At 30.6% G+C, this 22,916-nt stretch overlaps 1 protein-coding gene and 1 long non-coding RNA gene across 2 annotated transcripts; both read left to right on the top strand.

Annotated features, from left to right (window-relative positions):
- Positions 1 to 12,920: 12,920 nt before the first annotated feature.
- LOC110710521 (transcription factor MYBC1-like) lies at positions 12,921 to 14,732 on the top strand. Its single transcript, XM_021888840.1, has one exon. The coding sequence runs from the start codon at positions 13,680 to 13,682 to the stop codon at positions 14,709 to 14,711; it is 1,032 nt and encodes a 343-aa protein (XP_021744532.1). The 5' UTR covers positions 12,921 to 13,679; the 3' UTR covers positions 14,712 to 14,732.
- A 2,623-nt stretch (positions 14,733 to 17,355) lies between these two features.
- LOC110710599 lies at positions 17,356 to 21,602 on the top strand. Its single transcript, XR_002509183.1, has 2 exons — positions 17,356 to 19,114; positions 21,186 to 21,602. It is a non-coding gene; the product is annotated as an uncharacterized LOC110710599 (long non-coding RNA).
- The last annotated feature ends 1,314 nt before the right edge of the window (positions 21,603 to 22,916 follow it).

Genomic DNA, 22,916 nt, shown 5'->3' with positions numbered 1-22,916 from the left:
AAGAGTATTATTTCCTCTGTTCTTTTTTACTTGACCTGTTTATTTTATCACGCTTACCAATGTAAAACTTTAACGATTAATAACTTTAATTCTCGATAAGTAAAAATTATAAAAGTTATATATTATGATAGTACTTGTTGAGACGAACTTAAAAATATCTTACATGAATATGTTTTTCTTTAAATATTATTCACAAAACATGGTCAAAGGAGGAGTGGTGAATAGTGTAAAAGTCAAAGCGGGTCAAGTAAAAAAGAACGGAGGAAGTATATAATTATAAGCGGTGTCTTGCTTACTAAATTAGGTTGATTGGACATTATTAGTACAGAATATTTTCAAGTTAAATATATTTAAAAACTCAAATCAAAAAATAAAGAAATCTCACTGCTTAATCCCTATAGACCTTATTTAAACTAATGGCATAAAAGAACATAATTTTTAAGTCTTGACTTTTGTAAAAAAAACTTTCAAAGAAAAACAATACATTAGCAAGATAACCAATAACTTAAAATCCCTATCTTTCACAATCGATCTTCTCAAGGCCTGTTTTTTCAGCTTAATTTCAGTTCAATTTAGCTCCAATGAGCTCCTAATTTCCTTCTCTCGTAAACAATTCAATTCAACTATATTCAGTTTAGTAAATCAGAACAGGCCCTCAATCTCGTTCAACAAATTCATAGCAATAATGTAATTACTAAATTCTCGGGTTGTCAACTGTTAAACCTTGTTAATAGATTTGGAATTTATTTATTTTTTCGCCTTTGCTGTAGGGATGTAATATATATGAGAGAGTGGTGGCTATATCACTTTTGAGCAAAAAAAAAAAAAAAATTGATAGATAGGGGAAAGAAAACGCTTTCCTACATTGATGATAGAGTTCACTAGCTTAACTTTGTAAAATCTTGGGACATCATACTTTGCTTGATTACGAGCAATAATCTTTGAATGATGATGTCAAATCATCCCCATTGGTCATGTGTAGTTAGGGTAAAAGACAAAAGATATGTGAGCTTTCATGATTACAATATCTTAATAATGCATATTTTTTAACTTTTTTTTTCTAATTTTGGAGAGACATCTATTGGTTGGAGTTTTGACAATTGTTGTCAATGTATAATTGACAAACTTGTTATGTCCCGGATTCTTATGTGTAATTTGATCTTAATAGTTTGGTTAACTCGCGTGATGCGCATTATAGCTAGTTATGTCTGAAAAGTTCTTTCAATTTAGCATTATTTACTATTTTAGGGCCTGTTTTTATTGACTGAACTCAACTCAACTGAACTGAAATGAGCTGAACTGAACTGAGCTGAAATGAATATTTTATAAGAGAAGAAAATTAGGAGTTGAACTGAACTGAACTGAATTTCAACGTAAGAGAACAGGCCCTTAGTTGCTAGTTGTGTCCCAGATTCTTATGTGTAATTTGATATTTGTATACTCCCTTCGTGCTTTAATAAGTATTCTGTATTACACTTTGATTGACACATAAAATTAGGTAATTTAATTGATTTAAATAAAATAAAAAGTAAGTACGGTAGTTGGAGTATTTAAAATTATATAAGAAAAATAGTGAGGTTAATAATTTATTGAAATGTAATGGATGTGAGGGGAAGGAAATTAAAAATAAAAAAAACAGTAGTTGGTTTAGATGGGGACCACGAATAGAGAAAAATATAATATCAAAATGTAGCTTTTGCACAACTAAAAAAAAATTATAATACTTGTTAAAACACCAAAGGCGCATATAATTTAAGTTTAATTAGTTGCATGTATATTGAAACAATATAATTGAACATCAAAATTGGTTAACCAATAATAGTACTCGTAAATTAATTCTCAAATTAGTTTGCTTGAATGAACAATTACATTAATAGTTCTTCAATTTTAAGAATAATAATATTCAGTAAAAATAATTTTAGTTCAGTAAAAATAATTTCGCAAAATTCAGTAACTCTAAAGAAGAAATACAAAAGAGAATCAGTAAAAATAATTTGAGTTTAGTAAAATTAATTTCAGTCAGTAAATTGATTTAAGTTCAGCAAAATTAAATTCAATTCAACAAAAATAATTTAATTCAGCAAAAATAAGGTAAAGTAAACGGGGCCTAAGACATATATCAGTGTTTTTTTTTTGTTTTTTGTTTTTTTTTTTGACAGGCTAAGACATATATTAGTTGATTCACTATTTATGGTTGAATTCGCATTTGTTATTTTGTTAACACTACTAACTATTTTTCACATAGCTATTTAAAGTAGAAAATTAGGAGCGAAATGTGTTATACGTAGTATTGTCTACTATGGAGTATCATATACTATAAACTTATATTCACATAAATCGTGCATATTTATTATTATTGACCCGATGATATGGGGATTTATTTAATTTGGCATATACAAGTTTATAATTTTAACTCGTAGGGAAAATATTCTCAACAAATTTGCACTTGGAGTTGATGAAAATTGGACCCACAAAAGATAGATACATATATGCCGAAAACTTTGATGTGCCAAAGCAACAACCATCCTCATTCATGCGTTAAATGGGACCCATTAATAAAACGTACTATTAAAGCCAAATACGTGTGTTATATAATGTGTCCTTTAAAAGTTTGAAGTGATTGACTCGACTAAGTTGGATCAGATTTGGACCATTTTTTAGTTTGAATCATTGTCCATCCTTGATTGGGTTGTGACTTGTGCTTAGTTGTATAATTTTTTTTTATAAATAGTACTCCCTCCGTCCCAAAAAAGAACGACTCATTTGGCCAAAACTTTGTCCCAAAAAGAATGACCCATTTGCATTAAAACACCACCAATTTGCAACAATATTTGTGCAAAATTAGCTTCCCCATATAAAAATTTCATTTTTCATGTTATTTTATTATTTTCTCTCTCTATTTTTTTTACAAACTCCATATAAATTTATCTTTCCAATATACTTTTACTTCTTTTTACTTAACTTCCTTAATACCCGCGTAATCAACCCAAATGTGGTTCTTGTAATACCCCAATAATTCTCCCATTTTCAACCACTTACTTTAAATAAAAATAGAGGAGAATCGTTCGCATGTTATCGCCACGTGTTAAAACGTTAAGGCTTTATCAAAGTATTGCAGCGGAAATCCAACTTAAATCTTAAAATAATATAATTTAGAAAACCAATAAGTCAAAGCTTACAAATTGGAACCATAAAGGCCCTTATTAAAACCAAACCAATAATCAAAGTCCCAAAACATAATTAAAGTAGTAAAACATAAATAAGTTCAACACAAAGAACAAATACTCTCAATCACACCAATCCCTTGACAATGCGTATGTCAAATCACCGAACTTCACATCATCAATCTAACATGTGCAATACTGCTCCCCAATAATACAAGTGTAATAATTGGATCATCACAGGGTCATTGAAAGGCGAAGGCCATGACCAAAAGAAAACACACAAAAGCACGCAATCAGCAAAGCTGAGTACATACAAGCTACAACGTACCAAGCCTAGCATGCTCAACTAATTAAAGTAAATAAACATACAACACGAATTCATTAATCAAGACTCCACACTTAAACAATTCACTCGACTCAACATACTTGCTAATCAATTCCAAACACTTGACTCTTTATATTTAATTTAATTAATTTAGTTTGGAGTAAGCAATAGACGAGGTTGTCCAATCCACCAAATCATTTTGGTCCCAAATGGCCATTTAAAATAAAAGTTTAGCACGATGCAAGAATGGGCGCGACTCCATTCTCACAAAGTTAGTCTAGGATCCCATCTAACTTTCATTATAAAAATGAAAATGTAAATACCAAAAGAAAAGAGGACATGTTGATCAAACAAGCCTCGGAAAGCCACGGGCTACCACCGTGTACCCTAACCCATAATTGTCAATACTCTAGAAGTGCACGCTTTCTAGAGTTTTATTGCTCATCCATGTTTCACTTTACGTGATTACAATTTTAATTAATAGCCGACTCAATCAAATAGACCATACATAAAAGTCATACATCAATTTACTTTTAATCTTATTTAGGACAAGGGTGATCACATCACAAATTGACTTTTAATTTCATTAAACTTCCAAATTATCCAAATTGTTGAACATAGTCAACTCACCTAGTCATTTCGGCTTAATCCACCTTTACTCAACATACTAACAATTCATGATTGAGTAATAAAATAAATAAAAACCTTGTGGAATAATTAATAAATTCATTCCACTTAAACCATTCAATTTCAATCCTTTAATAATCCAAATGTGGTTAACAAACCGATCCAATAAAAATATGCTTGTATCAACATTCCATACAAACAATTAATCCAATATAATTCAACATGTTTGCATCCATAATTCCATACTAACATAATCAATTCACCAAAACATGTCTCATAAACATAAGCACATGAATTAATTAAATATATAACCAAACAATTTTCATCCAAGTGTTCTCTAATCATGAAACTAAGTTCTTTTCTTTGGTACCTAAACATGATACTACTTACAACGAAGTAGACATGTACGTACCTCGTGTAAACAATCATTTGTGCCACTTTACTAACTAGAAATCACCTTCAATAAACTCCTCTCCTAAACCAAATAATAACATCTCAATCAATACCCAATCAATCAAATTTACAGCAATACTAACTTACTTTAAAACCTTCGAAATCCAAATCAAACAACACTTTAAAACCTTCCCTTTAGTTAAAATTAAAGGCTTATATATAGTTCTCTAAATTTTCTTCATAAAAACCTTAAAATACACTCTTATACATGAAATTACAGCAAGTTAAAAGTCTAATAAAAATCTGAAAATTATTTAAAAACCCCTAATAATCTCCCTTTTAATGGGTGATTAAACCCTCTTTATAAAACATCAAAAGTAGTATTTAGAAACTATTTTCAACACTTAAAAATTCAATAAAAACATATATTTATGCTTAATTAAATTTAAACATAATTAATTTTATTAATTAAACTCAAGGATAATATTTTAAGTATAAAAAACTTCGTTAAAATAAAAAAATGCCCGAAAATCATATTTAGAGGCTGAATTTGGCCACGAGAGGGTGGTGCTCACTACCAAATGTAGTGAGTCTTTCTTAAAACTTTGTTTCCACATGAAAAACACTACTTTTTCATCAAAATCGGATGAGTTCAGAACCTGACCGGGATTAAAACAGTATTAATATTAATGAACGAAAATCTTAAAATTAAAACACGAATTTAAGTGTTTAAAATAATCTGGAATTAAGTTAAACTAATCAGTAGTTATAATCACCAAAATTTCAAAACATCATTACTATAAAATCCCTAAATCAATTGTTCATAAAAACCCTAAAATCATGATTTTCAATAATTAAAAACCCTAGGTTATAAAATTTACAAAATCTGAAAATTATGACATTATAAAATCTGGAATTATAAAGTTTAATCATCAAAATACAACTTGATACTAATTAAATTACTTTCAAACAATAAAATCAAAATCCATAAATCAATAATTATAATTATACAAATTAATAAAACAAAGGAGAGAGAAAATAAGACTAACCTTTTTGTTTGGGAAATTTTTGGAGATTCATGGGATATTTATAGGAGACAATTGTAGGGTAAATAGGAAGATGGGCCTCATAAAAAATAATGGGTCAATTAAGTAAACAAATGGGTTAGGCTTGTTTGATTGGACATAAATTGTAGAATAAAGGTGCATAAAATAATTTATTCAAATAATTTTTGACCCAGATTAATAATTTAAAATTTTGAAATTAAATTCCAAAAAATGACAAATAAATATTATAAATAAAATAAAATTCCATTTATAAAATATTTAAAAAAATACGGGGTATTACAGTTCTTTTTGGGACGAAGGGAGTAATTGCATACTTTTTTAAAATATTAAATGCTTATTTAACAAGTTCAATTTAATTATAGATATTAGAGAAGAAAATTACTTTTCTATTCCTTTCTCCATCTCTATTTGTTTGCTTCATAATTTATTTTAGATCATCACTTAAAGAACTGTTTTATTTTGATTTATAGTAATATCTCGATTATTAACCCTCTGTTGCTTACACTCGCAAAAGTGAAAAGATAGTGATACCTTCATCCACTTGCAAATTTGTGATCATAGGCTCGTAGCCTTAGTAAAACATGTGTTGCTTATGGGGTAAACAAATAGAATCGAGTTGAGACCACTCCATGAAGGGAGTATTAAGAACAAATTATATGCTTATGTTATTATGTACTCTAATATAGGACTCGTTCTCTTCAACTTAATTTCAGTTCAATTCAGCTCTGCTCAATTCAGTTCAATTCATCAGTTCCTAATTTCCTTCTCTTATAAATAATTCAGTTTAAATCAGTTTAGTAGTTCAGTTTAGCTCAATTCATTAAATCAGAACAGACCCATAACCAAAGTAACACTCAATTTTTTATTTTTTTTATAGAAAGGAATAATTATCTACTCGTTGTTTTCTGTCCAACTTTTAAGGTTTATATTATAATGCACATAATATCTTATGCAAAAAAATTTATTTACAAACATTTGTACTACGTACATAAACTACATTATTTCTACATTAAAATTAACACTTCTACCATAATTATGTTATTGGCCTGAAACCATAGGCTATTAATGCTTTAAAAAATGAATATTATTTTGGGTTTATAGTGAATGTGTTGCATAAAGGTTGATTTTGTGTTCCATTCTTTTATAGCAAAAAATTTGATCATGTGGACTACATTCTCTACATGAAGAGTTCCATAGGGACAATTAAAAATTTGATTATGAATGTTTCTACTATTCCATACTTTCCAGCTTTAAAAGAACATAAATTTTATCTACATTTAATTATGAATTATGTCTTCTAGTCTCGTGAAATTGTCCCTATGGATTGCCTTGAAAGTGGTGCAAAATAGGTACTTTAAAAAATACAGTATAAAATAAAATAAAAAAGAAAGGAAAAAAAAAAGTATGTAAAGCTTTTTGCTCTATTATTGCAAATCACACAATCTTAGAAACAATTTTTTTCTTCTACAAAATCATTTTCTAATGGAAACCTCATCATTACATATTCTACATGAGTATCTCTAATAAAAATTGTTTTAATTTCAAATTCTATCATTTGAATTAGGGTCTGTTCTGATTTACTTATTTGAGCTAAATTGAACTGAACTGAATAGAGTTGATATAAATTGTTTATGAGAGAAGAAAATTAAGAACTGAACTGAACTACACTAAATTGATTAGAGCTGAACTGAAATTAAGCCGAAGATAACAAGCCCTTGGAACATTTAGTTTTTTTTTTCATATTTTTTTTATCCACTTACGGTCATCGAAACTTGAGCTAATCATTTAGTTGAGGTAATTAAGATTAAGTAACTTGAAACTAATCAAATGAGGACAACTAAAGATTTTGATATGTTTGTTGTAGATTATAATAATGATAACTATAAGGAAAAAAAAATTATCATAGAGTAATCACTAAAAGAGATTTTAACATATCAAAATCTAAGTCTCCAATTAAATCATTTTAAACAGATGCTATTTTGTCATATTCTCAGATAATAGATCTAGTTGTTTTAATGATGAAGAGTAGTATTTTTTCATTCTATCATTTTTTATAAGAGTGGTCTGTCTCCTTTTTTTTTTTAAACGAAGAGATAGAAAAGGCTTGGCAACTTGAAGATTTAGATTTATAATTCAAGGGAAAAAAAAAATGTTTCGCTATCAGATAATTTCCAAGTATCTATCTATGTATCCTTTGTATGATGCAATAAAATATTTAGTTTTATTAAACTACAATAGATCGAAAGACCCCTATAGAAGGTTGTATTAAATAGCAATGTGAAGATGGTATGATAGAGTATAAAACATATTTTTCAACCATCAGGTTAAGCTTGTGGCTGACTTGGTCCTCTAACATGATTTCAGGATTGCGGCCCATGTTGTATCCACACTTTTATTACAATATTATTTAATTCAATTTCTATTAAATTTGCTAGTTTTGATTTATGTTATAGATGTAGTATAACTCTTCTATTCATGAATTTATTTTACTTTTATACAATAAAAATCATTAACCACATAATATATCTATATAATCGTAAAATAAATTTTATTTATTGTGATAAATAGAATATAGAAGTCCGTACTAAAAAAAGTAAGCAACCTAAAAGAGCTAATTCACTTGTTGTAATGAAATTGACAACAACAATATAATAATATTTTTTTCAAGTATTAAAAATAGAATGAGATATTTAAATGGGTGTGTTGCAAAATAAAATAAATAAAATAAAGAAGATTGAAAATGTAATTTGTAACAACCTTAGTAGTAGTGTGTAGGGCAGAAGATACGATATTTTAAGCGAGCGTTCAAGTGGGAAAAATGTTGGCACTTGTAAGTCCAATCAATCCTTCTCAAACTTTGACAGTGAAAGTTGCCATCATATTCATATCTGATTTTTATTTATTTATGATTTTTTTTTTTTACAGCTTGGTCGTTTTTTTCTTAACTATATGCGGCTTTTATTCTCCTATTCAACACTGTTGTTTTTATGGTAATTTTGTCCAAACACTCATTTTTTAATATTTAATTCTGTTGAAATTTTTTATATACACCTGAGTACATTGTAAATTCAACTAATTCAAGGTTAGTTTATATTTTTCATTTGATGATTAAATAAAAAAAATCATCGAAAAGAGCAAAATATTCATGAATACAGTGCATAGTGCATTTGGATGTATATAACAGTACTCCCTCCGTCCCTAAATTACATTCCCCTTTCTCTCTATTATGTGAGGAATAAATGCTAGAAAGAGGAATGTAATTTAGGGACGGAGGGAGTACCTCCAAATCAGTTATTCATTCACTTTTATTAGACAGTCTTTGTGATTCACGCTGATAGAGTATAAAACATATTCATGGGCCTCAACCATCAGCTTAAGCTTGTGTTGCATCCACATTATTTTATTTAATGCTTCTAATTTGAGCTTATGCGTATATCAGTGAATCAACTATTAATGGTTAGATTTGTTATTTAAAAAAAAAATGATAAAAAGATATTAAGTACTCATTGAAACGAATCAAACATGACCTCATATAATTACAAAATTTGTTTTTGAATAATATAAAAGGCTAAATAGTTACAAATAAGATTCCAATTGATAATATAGAAAAAATGAATGGGATAAAAGATAATTTAAAAAATTAGCACTATATTATACGAAGTAATTGATTACTTATGTTTATTTTTAAACGTTAGTGAAGGAGGTTTATTTTGGTGCATAATTGAGATCTAATATGGGTTAGGGACCAGTAAAAATGCTAGTGTAAAGGTAGCATTGATAAATGGATATTTACTTGCAACTTTAATTAATAAATAATAATAACACAACAATTGTTTGTTGTCACATTTATTTATATAACGTGCAACATAAAATATTATTATAAAAATGAAATGAAAAGTCGTAGATTAATACGAAGTAAGAATAAAGATTCGTTGTAGATAAATCACACATTCATACAACATGTTCCTAGAGTCGTTGAATCAAAGTCGTTATCACAATAAATGAAAAAGAATAACTCCAAATAAATCGTCTCTCTTCCAATTTGTTCTATTCTTTTAGAAAATCACAAGTTCGGCGTACAAGTCTTTCCTATATTGAGCAAGCTATGAATACTTGGACCAGTACAATCATATCCAATCCCTTGTGCTAAAACTGCACCTCTCTTTTCGTCGTATATTTTGTACGGAGTAACATACATTATTTGTATATTTTACGAGTACATCTTAATTACAAGGAGAAGTTTATAAATTTTAATTTAGTGCGGAAAGTTACATACATAATTGAAGATTTTGCGACTTAATTACAAGGAGAACGAAATTTGTAAATATATATAGTCCGTACATAATTATTTGTTGCGCAAAGAAACAAGTAAAATTTGTATGTATCTTACTAAACATTAATACGACATGTATTCAAGTTACGAGAACTTTTTAAGATCATTTGCGTAATATTAAAACTCGCTATGATTTTCTAATAAAATGGCAAGTGACATCTTACTTTATAATCCACAATACAACTACCACCACAACAATTATTGAATATTACTAATAAAGATTATTTTTTTAAAAAAAAAAATAATCAAAAGGTAACTTGTTTGCGTATTTCTTCACTTGGATGCATTCTAATCAATTGTATTATCTCATTCATAATTAGGTAAATTAGTTCTTATTATGTGCAATGATCCCTTTTTTATATTTATGAATTTTATGTTTATGCACATGACAACAAATCGAATCTAGCTAGAAAGCTCTATTAAAACACAAATCAAGCTTAAAAAGTTTGGAATCAAGATTATCTTAGTCAAACCACTAACAAAGGGAGGCAAAAAGACAAATATGGCCCCCATTAATCTATAATCACACCTTGAGCACACAAAATGATTCCTTCTCAAGCAAAGTGACTAGAACCCAACATAAATAAAATTAAAAAAAAAACTTAAATTTTCAATTTTTTTTTTAAAAATCAAAAATAAAAAATCAAAATCAAAATTAAAGAGAAACCCCACTTTGGTATATTACTAATGAATTTATTTTCATTAACAATTGGATTCGAACAACTCCCCTCTTGATTCCCCACATCACCAAACTAAAAAATGAAAATAACAACCAAAAAAAGAAAGAAAAAAAGAAAAATCCTCAAATTAAAGTGACCTAACTTTGCATTTTCTTTTTCTTTTGATTTTCTTTTTCTATGCCCTTCTTTTTTTTTCACTCATACACTCTTAAAAATTTCCTTCTAAAGTCCTTCCTAATCCCAATCTCACAACCCTTTTTTCTCTAACTTTTTAATTTTCTAGTACAAAGAATACAAAGCTTTCTTTGTCCTTTTGATCTCTTGTATTTTGTACCACTCGCATACAATTGCATGAAGTCACGCGCCAGTAGTGTTTTAGGTTATAGTCATGTTTGATAGGTGTATAAACTGTAAAAGCTGCTAAGAAATGTTATTGGTTTAGTACTAAGGTTAGTAAATTGACAGCATAAAGCCATAAAGCATAAAATTTGGGAGGAGCGTGTAATAAGAGCATATGCGTAAGTGGGTGTGATTTTATAATCTTATATGCTCTCTATTTAATTCGTATTAATTATGAGGATGGTAAGATGCACAATTATGAAAATGGATTGATGTGATGAAGAGATAAACTAAGAGAAAAATTAAACATCAACTAATAACCTATTCTCTTCAGCTTAATTTCAGTCCAGCTCATCTTAGCTTAGTAAATCAGAACAGACCCTAAGGGTCTGTTCACATTTACTGAACTAAGCTGAAATGAATATTTTATAAGAGATGGAAATTAAGAGCTGAACTGAACTGAACCAAGCTGAAATGAATTTTTTTTAAATTAAGAGCTGAACTTAACTTAACTGATTGGAGCTGAAATGAACTGAAATTAAGTAAATGTGAACAGACCCTAAGTCTATTTAAATGAGTCTTATAAGATTTTTATAAACGTGCATTTTCCAAATATATAATAATATTTATTATTTTTTTCGTTACTGAACTAAACATATTTAGAGACAAAAAATCGCAAATATAATGATATGATCAGATCTAAACTTATTTTTTCAAGTCTAATCTAAATAAATAAGGAAAATGTTATACATAGCCCTTAGGGATACATAAAAACATTAAATTTACATTTGAAAATTGTAAAAAAGTTAAGAAATCATCAAAATATAAACATTAATAACACTGATTTACGCGTGTTTTTGTCATAAATTCCTAATTTTATACAATTTCCAAGAGTATATTAAATGCTTATATATAGCCTAAATATCTTATTTCAATTATTTGCAACGTGTTCTTTTACAGCGAATAGATAGATGATTTTGAATAGCATTTTTATGATCCACTTTATATGCTTTAGACTTCTAAGATGGTTGTAACAAATTATGAAAATCACAAGGAATCGAATTTAACGAAATCAAACATAAATACATAAGTGGATATATTATATATTTTCATGTGTATATTGCTTGTTGGTTTTGTTTATGTTTAGTTTGCCCAAATTTTATAGCCTACTATTCCGTATTTCAGTGATAGTGTTTATTTACGAGTAGATGACATATTTTAGGAAATTCTAGTTTAGTCATGTACCTATTAAACGATTCATGATTCTTTCAATAATATAACATTGGTTAACTTGATAGAATTTTCTTCTAAATTCTATTAGTTTCATGAATTCACAGTTGTTAATTTACATCATCTATAAATATTAGTGATGGGTGTTATTTTGGGAGTGATCCATCTACATTTGTAAGGTTTCATCGTGACACTCAATATGCTCTTCATAAAGATCATATTCATAGATTTATTTACTAATTTTCCCCGTGTGTTCACTGTTCATATTAATTTTTTACTTTTTTTCATTATTTAATCTTCTCAATCACTAGCTTTCAAAGAATGTATAAATTTGTGAAATAAAAAAATAAACTTTATTTATCAGAGCAATTACAAGAGACTAAAAATTTATTTTTTATTACAAACAAAGAGTAAAGAAAGAAAAAGTATGGAATAATAGTGAGTATTATCAAAGGTAGAACGAGTATTTGATGTATGAACACATAAAATAAACATGATCATGTGTTAGTAATACACATTATAAATGAAAATGGTGCAATTATTATACCATATCTCATAAAAAGGGAAAATAATGCAATTAAGTGTAATTTTAAATTTAATTTACAATGGTTAAACTACTTATACACTTGGCGTATATCGATTAGTCGTAGAGTAACTTTAAACCGATTAAAAGTAATTGAGTGATTTAAAAATCGAGACAATTATAGATTATTTTAAAGTGTAATTTTAAATTTAATTTACAATATCTATATTATATCAAATTTACTATCTCCGTTTCAAATTTTGCAACAATAAACATTTTTAGCTTACACACTATTTCAAAATCGTGATTGTATTTTAAAACATATATAAAATGACATGTATACCCTTGATATCCTAAAAAAATACTTTCCTTAAGACGGCCAACACAATCTCAAGTGTTATAGAGAGAAGAGAGTATAACTGTAATAAGGACCCTCAAATCCCGGAAAAATAAAAATATAACCCCTCATAAGAAAAGTCTCCTTATTTTTTTTTTCTTTCTTTATATATTAATTTTTTTTTGTAACAGTACCCCATATTAAAAAGCTGAAAAGAAGCACCAACAAGATCCACCTCGAACACCCCTCCTCCACCACCCACCACCACATTTTCTCTCTCTTTCTCTCCATAACCAATTGTTCAATAAGCAATTTTTTTTTATAGCAAAATTTCTTTTTTTTTTTGAAGAAATATAGCAAAATTTCTGTTTATTGGGATTTTATTTTATGGAATTATCTCAATTGTCTCCTTTTTATACATATTTCTTCAATTATCCTTAATAAAACTCTCACTAATCTTCTCCACTTGTTGTTGTGCCCACAAATAATTTTCCCACCAAAATTGAAATTAAGCCATACCCATTTGAGACAATTAGATGAATTTTTTTGGGTAATTGTTGAATTTTTTTGGGTAATTTGAAATTTTGTTGTTGTTGAAGGTTGTGAAAAGTTCTTGTACCAAAAAAAATACATACACATATAAAAGAAAATAAGGGAGAAGATGAGAGAAGAGGAGTCAAATTGGTTCTCTAAATGGGATGAAGAGTTACCGTCGCCTGATGAACTGATTTCTCTTTCTCAAACCCTAATAACTCCCGATCTCGCCTCGGCTTTCGATATTCAAAGCCCCGGGAGCAACGGGAATACCCCAATCTCTATTCTCCACCACCACGCAACGTCATCGCCGCAGCTGCTGAGCCAATACCACCACCATGGGGGGCAGCAGCAGAGCAGCTCGGCGCCCCAGCCGCCCCCTAACCAACCCAACTCGTCTGAATTCGACTCGTCCTCAGCCGAGTTGGGCGGGGGCGGTGGGGGTGGTGGTGGAGGAGGCGGGGCCACTTCAGGGGGTGGGGGGAATGACGAGCCAGCCCGAACCCTGAAGCGGCCCCGCCTCGTGTGGACCCCACAGCTCCACAAGAGATTCGTGGATGCTGTGGCCCACTTGGGTATCAAGAATGCTGTACCCAAGACTATAATGCAGCTGATGAGTGTTGATGGTCTTACTAGGGAGAATGTTGCAAGTCATCTTCAGAAATACCGTCTTTACTTGAAAAGAATGCAAGGTCTCAACAATGGCGGCGGAGCCGCTGGTGTCAATGGTGGTGCTGGTGGTCCGAACGGTGGATCCGGTGATCCTGCTACTGATCATTTGTTCGCGAGCTCACCGGTTCCGGCCCATTTCTTACACCAAAATGGGCCCGGTGCTGCTGGTGGTGGTCGGCCCAATTCAGACCATTTTATGCCGTATATGCCGGTTGCGGCCCTTAATCACCATCAGATGGCGGCGGCTGTGGTGGGTCATCAACAGATTCAGGCCCAATATCAGCATCATCGACAGTTGGGCCATTTCGGGTCGGGTCAAGGTGGCGGGCAGTTTGAACATCCGTTTTTGTCAAGGCAAGCCCAATTGGGCCCAAGTAGAAATGGTATGATGCAGAGTAATTCTGGGTTTGTGGAAGATGTTGAGTCTGGAACAGCCAACAATGGTGGCAGGAAAGTCCTCACTCTCTTTCCTACTGGAGAAGATTAATAAATCTTAATTAAAAAAAAAGATTATGACAAACATTTCATCAATTTCCCAAAAAAAAAATGCAAAAAATTATAGTTGTTGTGATTAACTTGGGATTATTTGTTGGTTTCTAGTTAATTAATTGCCAATTAGTGTTTGTTGATGGGTAATTTAGTCATTTTTAGATAGGGTGTTATCATGGGGCAGTGTTAATTCTGGCTTCTTTGGACATAATTAAGCTTATATTAATATTATTATTACTATTACTATTACTATTAATCATGGTGTAATTAATTAATTAAGGAAGGTTTATCTACAATATAGAGAGAGGTGTTATCATTTTCACTTCTGTTTATAATTAGGCTTTTCTAGTGACTGAGTAAAATTGATCAAGATGTCACTTTTTGGAGAAGCAGCCTGCAATCATACTTGTTGTTTTTGAGTATGTGATCATGTGCTGATTATTCTTAGTTTTCTGAGGCCTTCTTTTATCATTGAGCAATGAAGAGGCATCATATCATATTTTCAAGATTATGTCATAATTCTTGGTTGCTATACTGTCGGACCCGGCCATAGAATTGCCTTTTCCGGTAATGTCGGAAAACTAAACACCGTTGACAGCCTTCATCTAGTGTCTAGTGACTGTAGTAGTCCCATATCATGTAACAGTTAAAATGTAGTTTTACTGTATTTTTTTTGTTGCCAATGTAGTAGTAGTACTATTATGTAGATGTGGTTCTTTCTTGTTGTAAATTGTGTCATTCAATATATTAAAAGCCTCTGATTTTCATAACTTACATGAACAAACTAGTATTGTTCTGTTGTACTAGTATTGTACTTCTGTCCTAGTTGTGATCTCCTGAACATTCAACCTGTATGCATACTTACTTCGCGTTGTTATGTTGGTGACTGTTTTTCCTACATTAGGATAAACAAACAATGTGAATCTTGATCGGATTAAAATATACCAATATTCCTACACTTATCGACGAGTATTTCTGTAATCTATAACTAGATCCATCGTATTCAGCCAGATCTCTTTGCGTTTGCTACATTTTATAATCAAGGTTGAATCATTCAATTTGCATTATTTAACAGCTGTATTAGACAACTCCATGCTGTTAGGACCTGGCAAAATGCGTGTTACTTAACTGCTGATTAACAGGATTCTCTGCTCTCCGATCATGTGTTCGACAGTATCAGCTTCAGTTTCCCTGTACTCGCAATCGTTTGTGTTTACTGCTGGAATGTCGAAAATTATGTGCACATATTAGTATATGTACTTGCAGCTGTAACTTCTGTTAGATCATGATTCATTCAGCTTCTTTCGCAGCATTTCAGTGGCTAGATCTTCGAGTATCTTCGTGGTGCTACCTATACTTTGCAAAACTAACTCGTACTCGATTCCAATTTATCTAACTCGAACCCAAAGGGTCCTCGAGAGCAAATTGTCCAAGCCAAACAGAAATGACATGACCCGACCTAAAAATTAATTTTTCTTACAAATAAAATGTATGTATGATTCTATCCTAAATTCATCTACTCGACTACTCAAGACCCAAACCATTAACTCTTCATCCACCCAAATATATACGAACCAAACGACTCATTTGTCACCTCCGGTGTTACTTTAGTCGCAATCATATTAATTTACATAACTGAATTGCCACTCATTCACAAGTGATTAAAAACTAATCCTGCAAAGGTGGAAGCTTCGATGTTGCTTCAGGTTTAATTTAAATAATAGAATCTTAAAGTGTCGTATTAAAATTGCTAATTATGCATGATTAGGATTATATCATAATTAGGGAAGATACTAGGAATCTCACACATAACAATGATAACATGCATGTTACTGTAATATTATCAGCAATTCCCGGAAAACAAGTAATATTTGGGGTGTCTTAGCTTTGCTTTTCTGAATAAATCTTTGTTAGAATTGGTGTTGCCCCTAGTATGTATTACTAGGCCCTAATTTTAAGACTGTTTATTACAAGAGCTTGAAATAGTAATATTTCTTCGATTATATGCCAAATATTATTTATGTCATTTATACTATATGCTAAAATATATTTAATGTCCCTATTACCAGGGTATGTATCTTAGTAGTAAAGGCTGGCCTAAGCAATTGTAGTACGTTTATTGGCAAGGCAACTTTAGTAGGCTTATAGTCACAAGGTGCCAATTTTCACTGTCATTTTTGAACCACATAATTTAGCTTTTTTCAAAAGAATTTATTTTTTTCTCTCTTGTTTACTACTTGTATGTAGCACGAATGCAATTATATAGCGCAAAAGTGGTTGTATGGCCAATCTCGGCCCGGGACAAATGATCCAATAATGGATGTCCTTCCATCCAAACGATACATAGTGTTTTAAAGATCGCAATGCAATCAACTTCTAGCTAATTATTGTAACATATAGGATGTCGCGTTTTTATTTTAGAATTGATTGGTTATCCAATCGTCAATCATATCATATATATTCCTATGGGCACGGCAGAGGGAGTGAAACATGTACGTTCACACTCGTTGGTGTTATGTAGGTGAATGGGTATAGGATGTGTAGTTGTGCACTAGCCTGGTAGGCAATCCACACATCACGGACAATACATGCCTACAACGAGCACTGCACATATTGTTGTTCAATCATCAAAACACCGAATCATGACTTATCACTATAACACGACTTATATAGTTATATACGAAAGGAAAAGAGGAACAATGCTAAAGGATTAAGTCATTATTGCCTCTCATCCTATGATCCATATAATGCTTATGGATTGAGAAAATCATGGATCACAAAATGATGTCAATAAGAAAGGTAGCAAACAAAATGAAAAAGGGAGACATACAAACTATATGGTAGGCCTCAAGGGGTAGTGCTAGGAATTTTCACATGGGAGATTTGAAGAGAACATAAACAAGAAAGGACACTAAAAAATAAAATAAAAAAAATATATTAAAAAAATCATTTTATATTAAATTTTTAATTTGTTGAGGTTTAGGATTTGATGTGGGGACCTCCCAAAAAAAATGAGTAAAGAGCCAAATTAGTAGAGAGTATATCTCGTTAAACACATTTGAGATTTGGGACCAAACAAGGCACAAGGAATTTTCGATCATATGTGGCAATGTGGGGCGGCATCAATATCATCATTTACTGTTATATATTCTAAGTACTTTATTTATTTTTTATTTGTAGTATTTATTTATTTTCTACATTTATATTTACACTCTCATGATCCAAGACCGAGTTAAGGGTGAATGTGGGTACTAAACTTTGCCTAAAGTTGCAAATTAGGTACTCAAGTATCAGTTGTTGCAGTTAGAGTACTAAACTATGTACTCTACCTGTGTTAACCTGTTGTAGCCGGTAATAGAGAGCAATAAATACAATTTTTTTTTTTTTTTTTTTTTTTTTTTGCAGATGTTGAAATCTATGAAATTTTGAGAATTTATTCTTAAAAGATCTTGCAATGGAGCCAAGACCGCCATTAATGAAGCTGCTGGAATTGGGGCTTTTATTAACTTTCTTCATCATTGTTGTTGAATCCCAACAACAAACTCAACAATCATCCCAACAACAATCTCAACAATCACAGGTTGTGCAAGATACAATCAATGATCGACAACCACCACCACCACAAACACCGCCAACATTCATACTCTCTCCTCCACCACCATTATTGCCTTCGCCTCCGCCTCCTCCTCCAATTTCCCCACCTCCTTCGTCTCCTCCGCCTCCTTCGTCTACTCTACCTGTTTAACCTGTTGTAGCCGGTAATAGAGAGCAATAAATACAATATATATTTTTTTTTATTTTTTTTTATTTTATTTTTGCAGATGTTGAAATCTATGAAATTTTGAGAATTTATTCTTAAAAGATCTTGCAATTGAGCCAAGACCGCCATTAATGAAGCTGCTGAAATTAGGGCTTTTATTAACTTTCTTCATCATTGTTGTTGAATCCCAACAATAAACTCAACAATCATCCCAACAACAATCTCAACAATCACAGGTTGTGCAAGATACAATCAATGATCGACAACCACCACCACCACAAACACCGCCACCATTCATACTCTCTCCTCCACCACCACCATTGCCTTCGCCTCCGCCTCGACTGCCTCCACCGCCTCCTCCTCCAATTTCCCCACCTCCTTCGTCTCCTCCGCCTCCTCGAGTGCCTCCTCCTCCGCCTCCACCATCATTGTCGCCTCTGCCATCGCCACACCCTCACCCACATCGTGTGTAACTGATGAGAGCAGACATTCGGGAAAGAACAGCAGCTCATTGCTCTATATCCAAGGCACTGTCATGATTGATGATTACTCAAGATTCGATTTTTATTACAATTTTTTTTTATAAATCAAACCGGTTAAAAACGGTAAAAGGAGGTCACCGGGACGGAATATTCCCTCAGGTAAGTACTCTGCCATACTTCAGTACTCAAAATGCAACAACTGATACTTGAGTACCTTATTTGCAACTTTAGGCAAAGTTTAGTACCCACATTAATGAAGGCAATAGTTTTTATTTTAACTTAAAAATAAAATTATATTAGAAGTTTTATGTTTTTTAAAATTAAATACAAATGACTTTAGTTGACCTTGTGTTTGTTTGTGATCTGGATTGCCTTACTACAACCCTTAAAAATATGGTAATTATTGAAAGTTTCTTGTTTGAGTGGGAAAAGGGCTGTTTATTGCCTCAAATTGTTAAAGGCATCTTCAAATTATGTGAGTTGTAATATTATATATATATATATATATATATATATATATATATAGAGAGAGAGAGAGAGAATAGTTGAGAACTAAGCCGAATAATAGGAACTACGAACCAATCCCAGACGCTACCTCCGACGACTCACATCTCACCCGCATTTAATAATAACATTTTCGTAATTTCGCGAATTTTAAAACTTTTTTTCCCCGTTTTTTAACCTTAAAGGATATTTCATTTATTTTATGACTGGTTTCATTTACTTTTACTAACTTTTCATTTACTTCTTAGAAATGAAACTGGAAATCATTTTGTAAAGTAGAAATATTACGAAAACGTCAATAATGACACGAAAAGCATGTTGACCGTCCGATTAACATGATCTAAGAGCCTAAATTAGTTCCTAGTTATTACATATAATGTTGATTTTAAAAGTAACCTTTAAAGTTTTGATCGATGTAAACTATTAGATGTTTTTTTTTTTTTTTTTTTTTTGTCATTTTCTTGAGATAGGGAAACCATTAGTAATTGTTAAAAAAAATTAAAATAAATTGAAGTTAGATGTAAGCCAATTTCAACTATATACATACTTAATGTAACTTTAGTATGGGTGGTTGTGTACATATTATGATATTCACACCAAATTAAGCCAAAAAGCTATTCAATTATACCAAATAACCATACCATACCAAATATAGTTAGTTATATTAGGAAATTTTATCTCCATACCTAACCCTTTACCTAGAGGGATGTCATTTTGATTTACAAGTACTTGTATTACTTTTCCAAATAAACCTAATGTATATATAAAGATAATATATATTTGAATGTGGTTAAGACTTTGAGTTTGTTTATCTGAAAAAAGTTAGGGTAAAAGGATTGTACAAAAATATCCTCCTTGCAAGGGAATGACAAAATGGATTTGAAATAACAATAATAAGCAATAAACTTAAATTATTGAAAAGATCAATATTCAAGGACTCTAATTTCTTGCATTTGCTATCTGCTATCCGACCTTCTACTTGATTTGTTGTATAGTCGATGTTCCGAAATAAGCAAATTTTATGATTTCGTGGTACGTAAAAGCCACAAAATGTGCTTTGATTTGACAAATATTAGGTAATACGTACTTGTATTGAAAAAAAAAAAAATTATAACTACGAATACAACTTTTTTGTATAAAATATAATATTTAAAGTTGTGCATTACAACGTTAGTAACATTTTGGAAATCTCCTCTTCTCTCCTCTCCTCTCATCTCATCTCCTCCTCTCTTCTAGGGTTTCTCCAAAATCTTGGCCGTTTAGGCCGGAAATAGTCTAATTTCTTAAATTAGACTATTTCCAACCCTTTTCCTTTAATTTTATTTAGTTTAGCAATTTAATTTCAATAAATCTACACAAGTAGTGTAGATATTCGTCCGTCTCCCTATGGTGGAGTGTCTCCCTATGGTGGAGTCGTTAGTTTCGTTTGGCATCGCTGTGGTTTTCTGTTTTTTGGTTTTTTGTTTTTTAAAAGTGTATTATATATGTCACATAATGAATCAAAAAATATATAAACTCATTAAAATCATGATAATTTTGAAAATTAACAACAGAAAAGTGGAAACACCTTTTTCTTGTTTCTTGTTTTTGGTTTTTGGTTTTCAAAAAAACAGAAAACTGAAAACCAAAAATGATGTCAAACAAGCCTAGTTGTTTGTTTTTGTTTAGGGTTTATTTGTGTGTTAGGGTTCATCAAAAAAGTAATCATCTTTTGCCCTATTGTCAGTTCTTTGGTAAAGATTTGTTCGGAATCGCAACGGTTGTCAAATTTTCAAATGCGTTCAGGCGAATCAGATGAGAATCATCCTTACGGTTATAAAAAATCGTTAGACCGTCTCTCCGAAAAGGTTGTATATTCCAGCGATGTGTGCGAGAGATGTACCACAGTGCAAGATCTTTTCAACGACCGTAGCTCTGATGAAGGAAAACCTAATTTGATTCAATTTTATGTATTTGTTAATTTAGATTTCATTTGTAGATGGCGGATGGATTTTTATTAATGAGTTGATTTGTTTCCAAAAAAAAAAAAAAAAAAAAAAAAAAAAAAGAAGAAGTTGTGCATTACAAAAGAGATCAAAATCAAAACGAAACATTGAAAGAATGTAAAGAGAATATATTGTAATAATAAATGTTTGTTAGTACATTCTTTTCCATCCTCTTAAGAATAACAATATTATTATGGTCAATAAAAAGACTAGTAAAACTAATAATTTGCTATTCAATATTCATGTTGTTATTATTGATATCTAAGGTCAAATACGTTATCATAAGAAACATAACACAATTTAAACAAATAAAGGAAAAGGACAAGCAATTATACTTTTTAAAATCGGCTTTCAAACCATGATCACTACATCAACAACTCATACAAGTCATATCACATTTATTGCATACATCAATATATATAGCATAGCTTTTTATTATAAAAATTATAATTGGTAGATTTATTTTGAGCTTAAAGATGATTAGTTGACTTAATTTAATCTATTACGGAGTATTTTTATTAGTGGCAACAAAACTAAATGTTGCATACATTTTAATAATAAAAAATATTATGATATGGAATGTCACGTCTTCGACAAAAATAATGTACATGAATCATGATATATATGTTTAAACTAATTTACAAAAAAAAAAAAAAAAAATCCAGCTCATATAGAAAATCTCATTTGTCGTCATATGTCCAAGTTCATGACTCCCATCCACTTTGCTCATGTCTAAATCCACCAACCATTCTCTCATATATCACACTTAATTTAACTTCTCCCATTACTAAATGATCTTTTAATTAGAATTTTCGATCTTAACAGATAACTAAAAAGTCGAATTATGAAAAACATTTAGGAACGAAGGAGTACGAACAAAGCATATATCATACTAGTATACGTTCCGTTGCCCCTTATATCGTTTTATTCTATCTAATTATGCTATTGGATGATTATGGAACAATTGGACAATGTTAGCCCCACAAATTACTTATTAATAAAAAGGATGGTACTATAATATGTGTTTGAAGATATCTTAATCATTTACTAATCTCCGAGGATTAGGATTCACTGGATCAAATCTGAGCAACAAAGCAAAAAGAAGGTTCGAAGAAAACAATAGTCTTAAATTAAATAAATATATATATACTCCTTAATTGTTTATTATCTTTATCATGATATTCTCTTCACTTAAATGACCTTTTGATTTTATGAAAAGTTTTATGTGATACCTTTGTTTGTATTGCGATATTTATATCATACACAATTTTATATTAACTTTCTGTACCATAATATGTGAAACCTTATTTATTGTTTACCTTTATTTCATATAATCCAATAATAGATTCTTAGTTTTTACAGGGTTTCATAGTGTTAATAGGTTTATGCATTGTGTAATTTGACACATTCTAAGGTTAAAAAAAAATAAGGTTAAATTTGTCAAACTACTAATCTATATGAACTTTCTAGTT

This window comes from Chenopodium quinoa, unplaced genomic scaffold (genome assembly GCF_001683475.1).
Source record: "Chenopodium quinoa cultivar QQ74 unplaced genomic scaffold, ASM168347v1, whole genome shotgun sequence".
Taxonomy (NCBI): Eukaryota; Viridiplantae; Streptophyta; class Magnoliopsida; order Caryophyllales; family Amaranthaceae; genus Chenopodium; species Chenopodium quinoa.
Note: the sequence above shows the minus strand (reverse complement) of the source record. Positions and strands in the feature narration are given on the sequence as shown.

What these genes read in the sequence shown, in the direction of transcription:
- LOC110710521 (XM_021888840.1), top strand. Translation starts at nt 13,680, where the DNA reads ATGAGAGAAGAGGAGTCAAATTGGTTCTCTAAATGGGATGAAGAGTTA.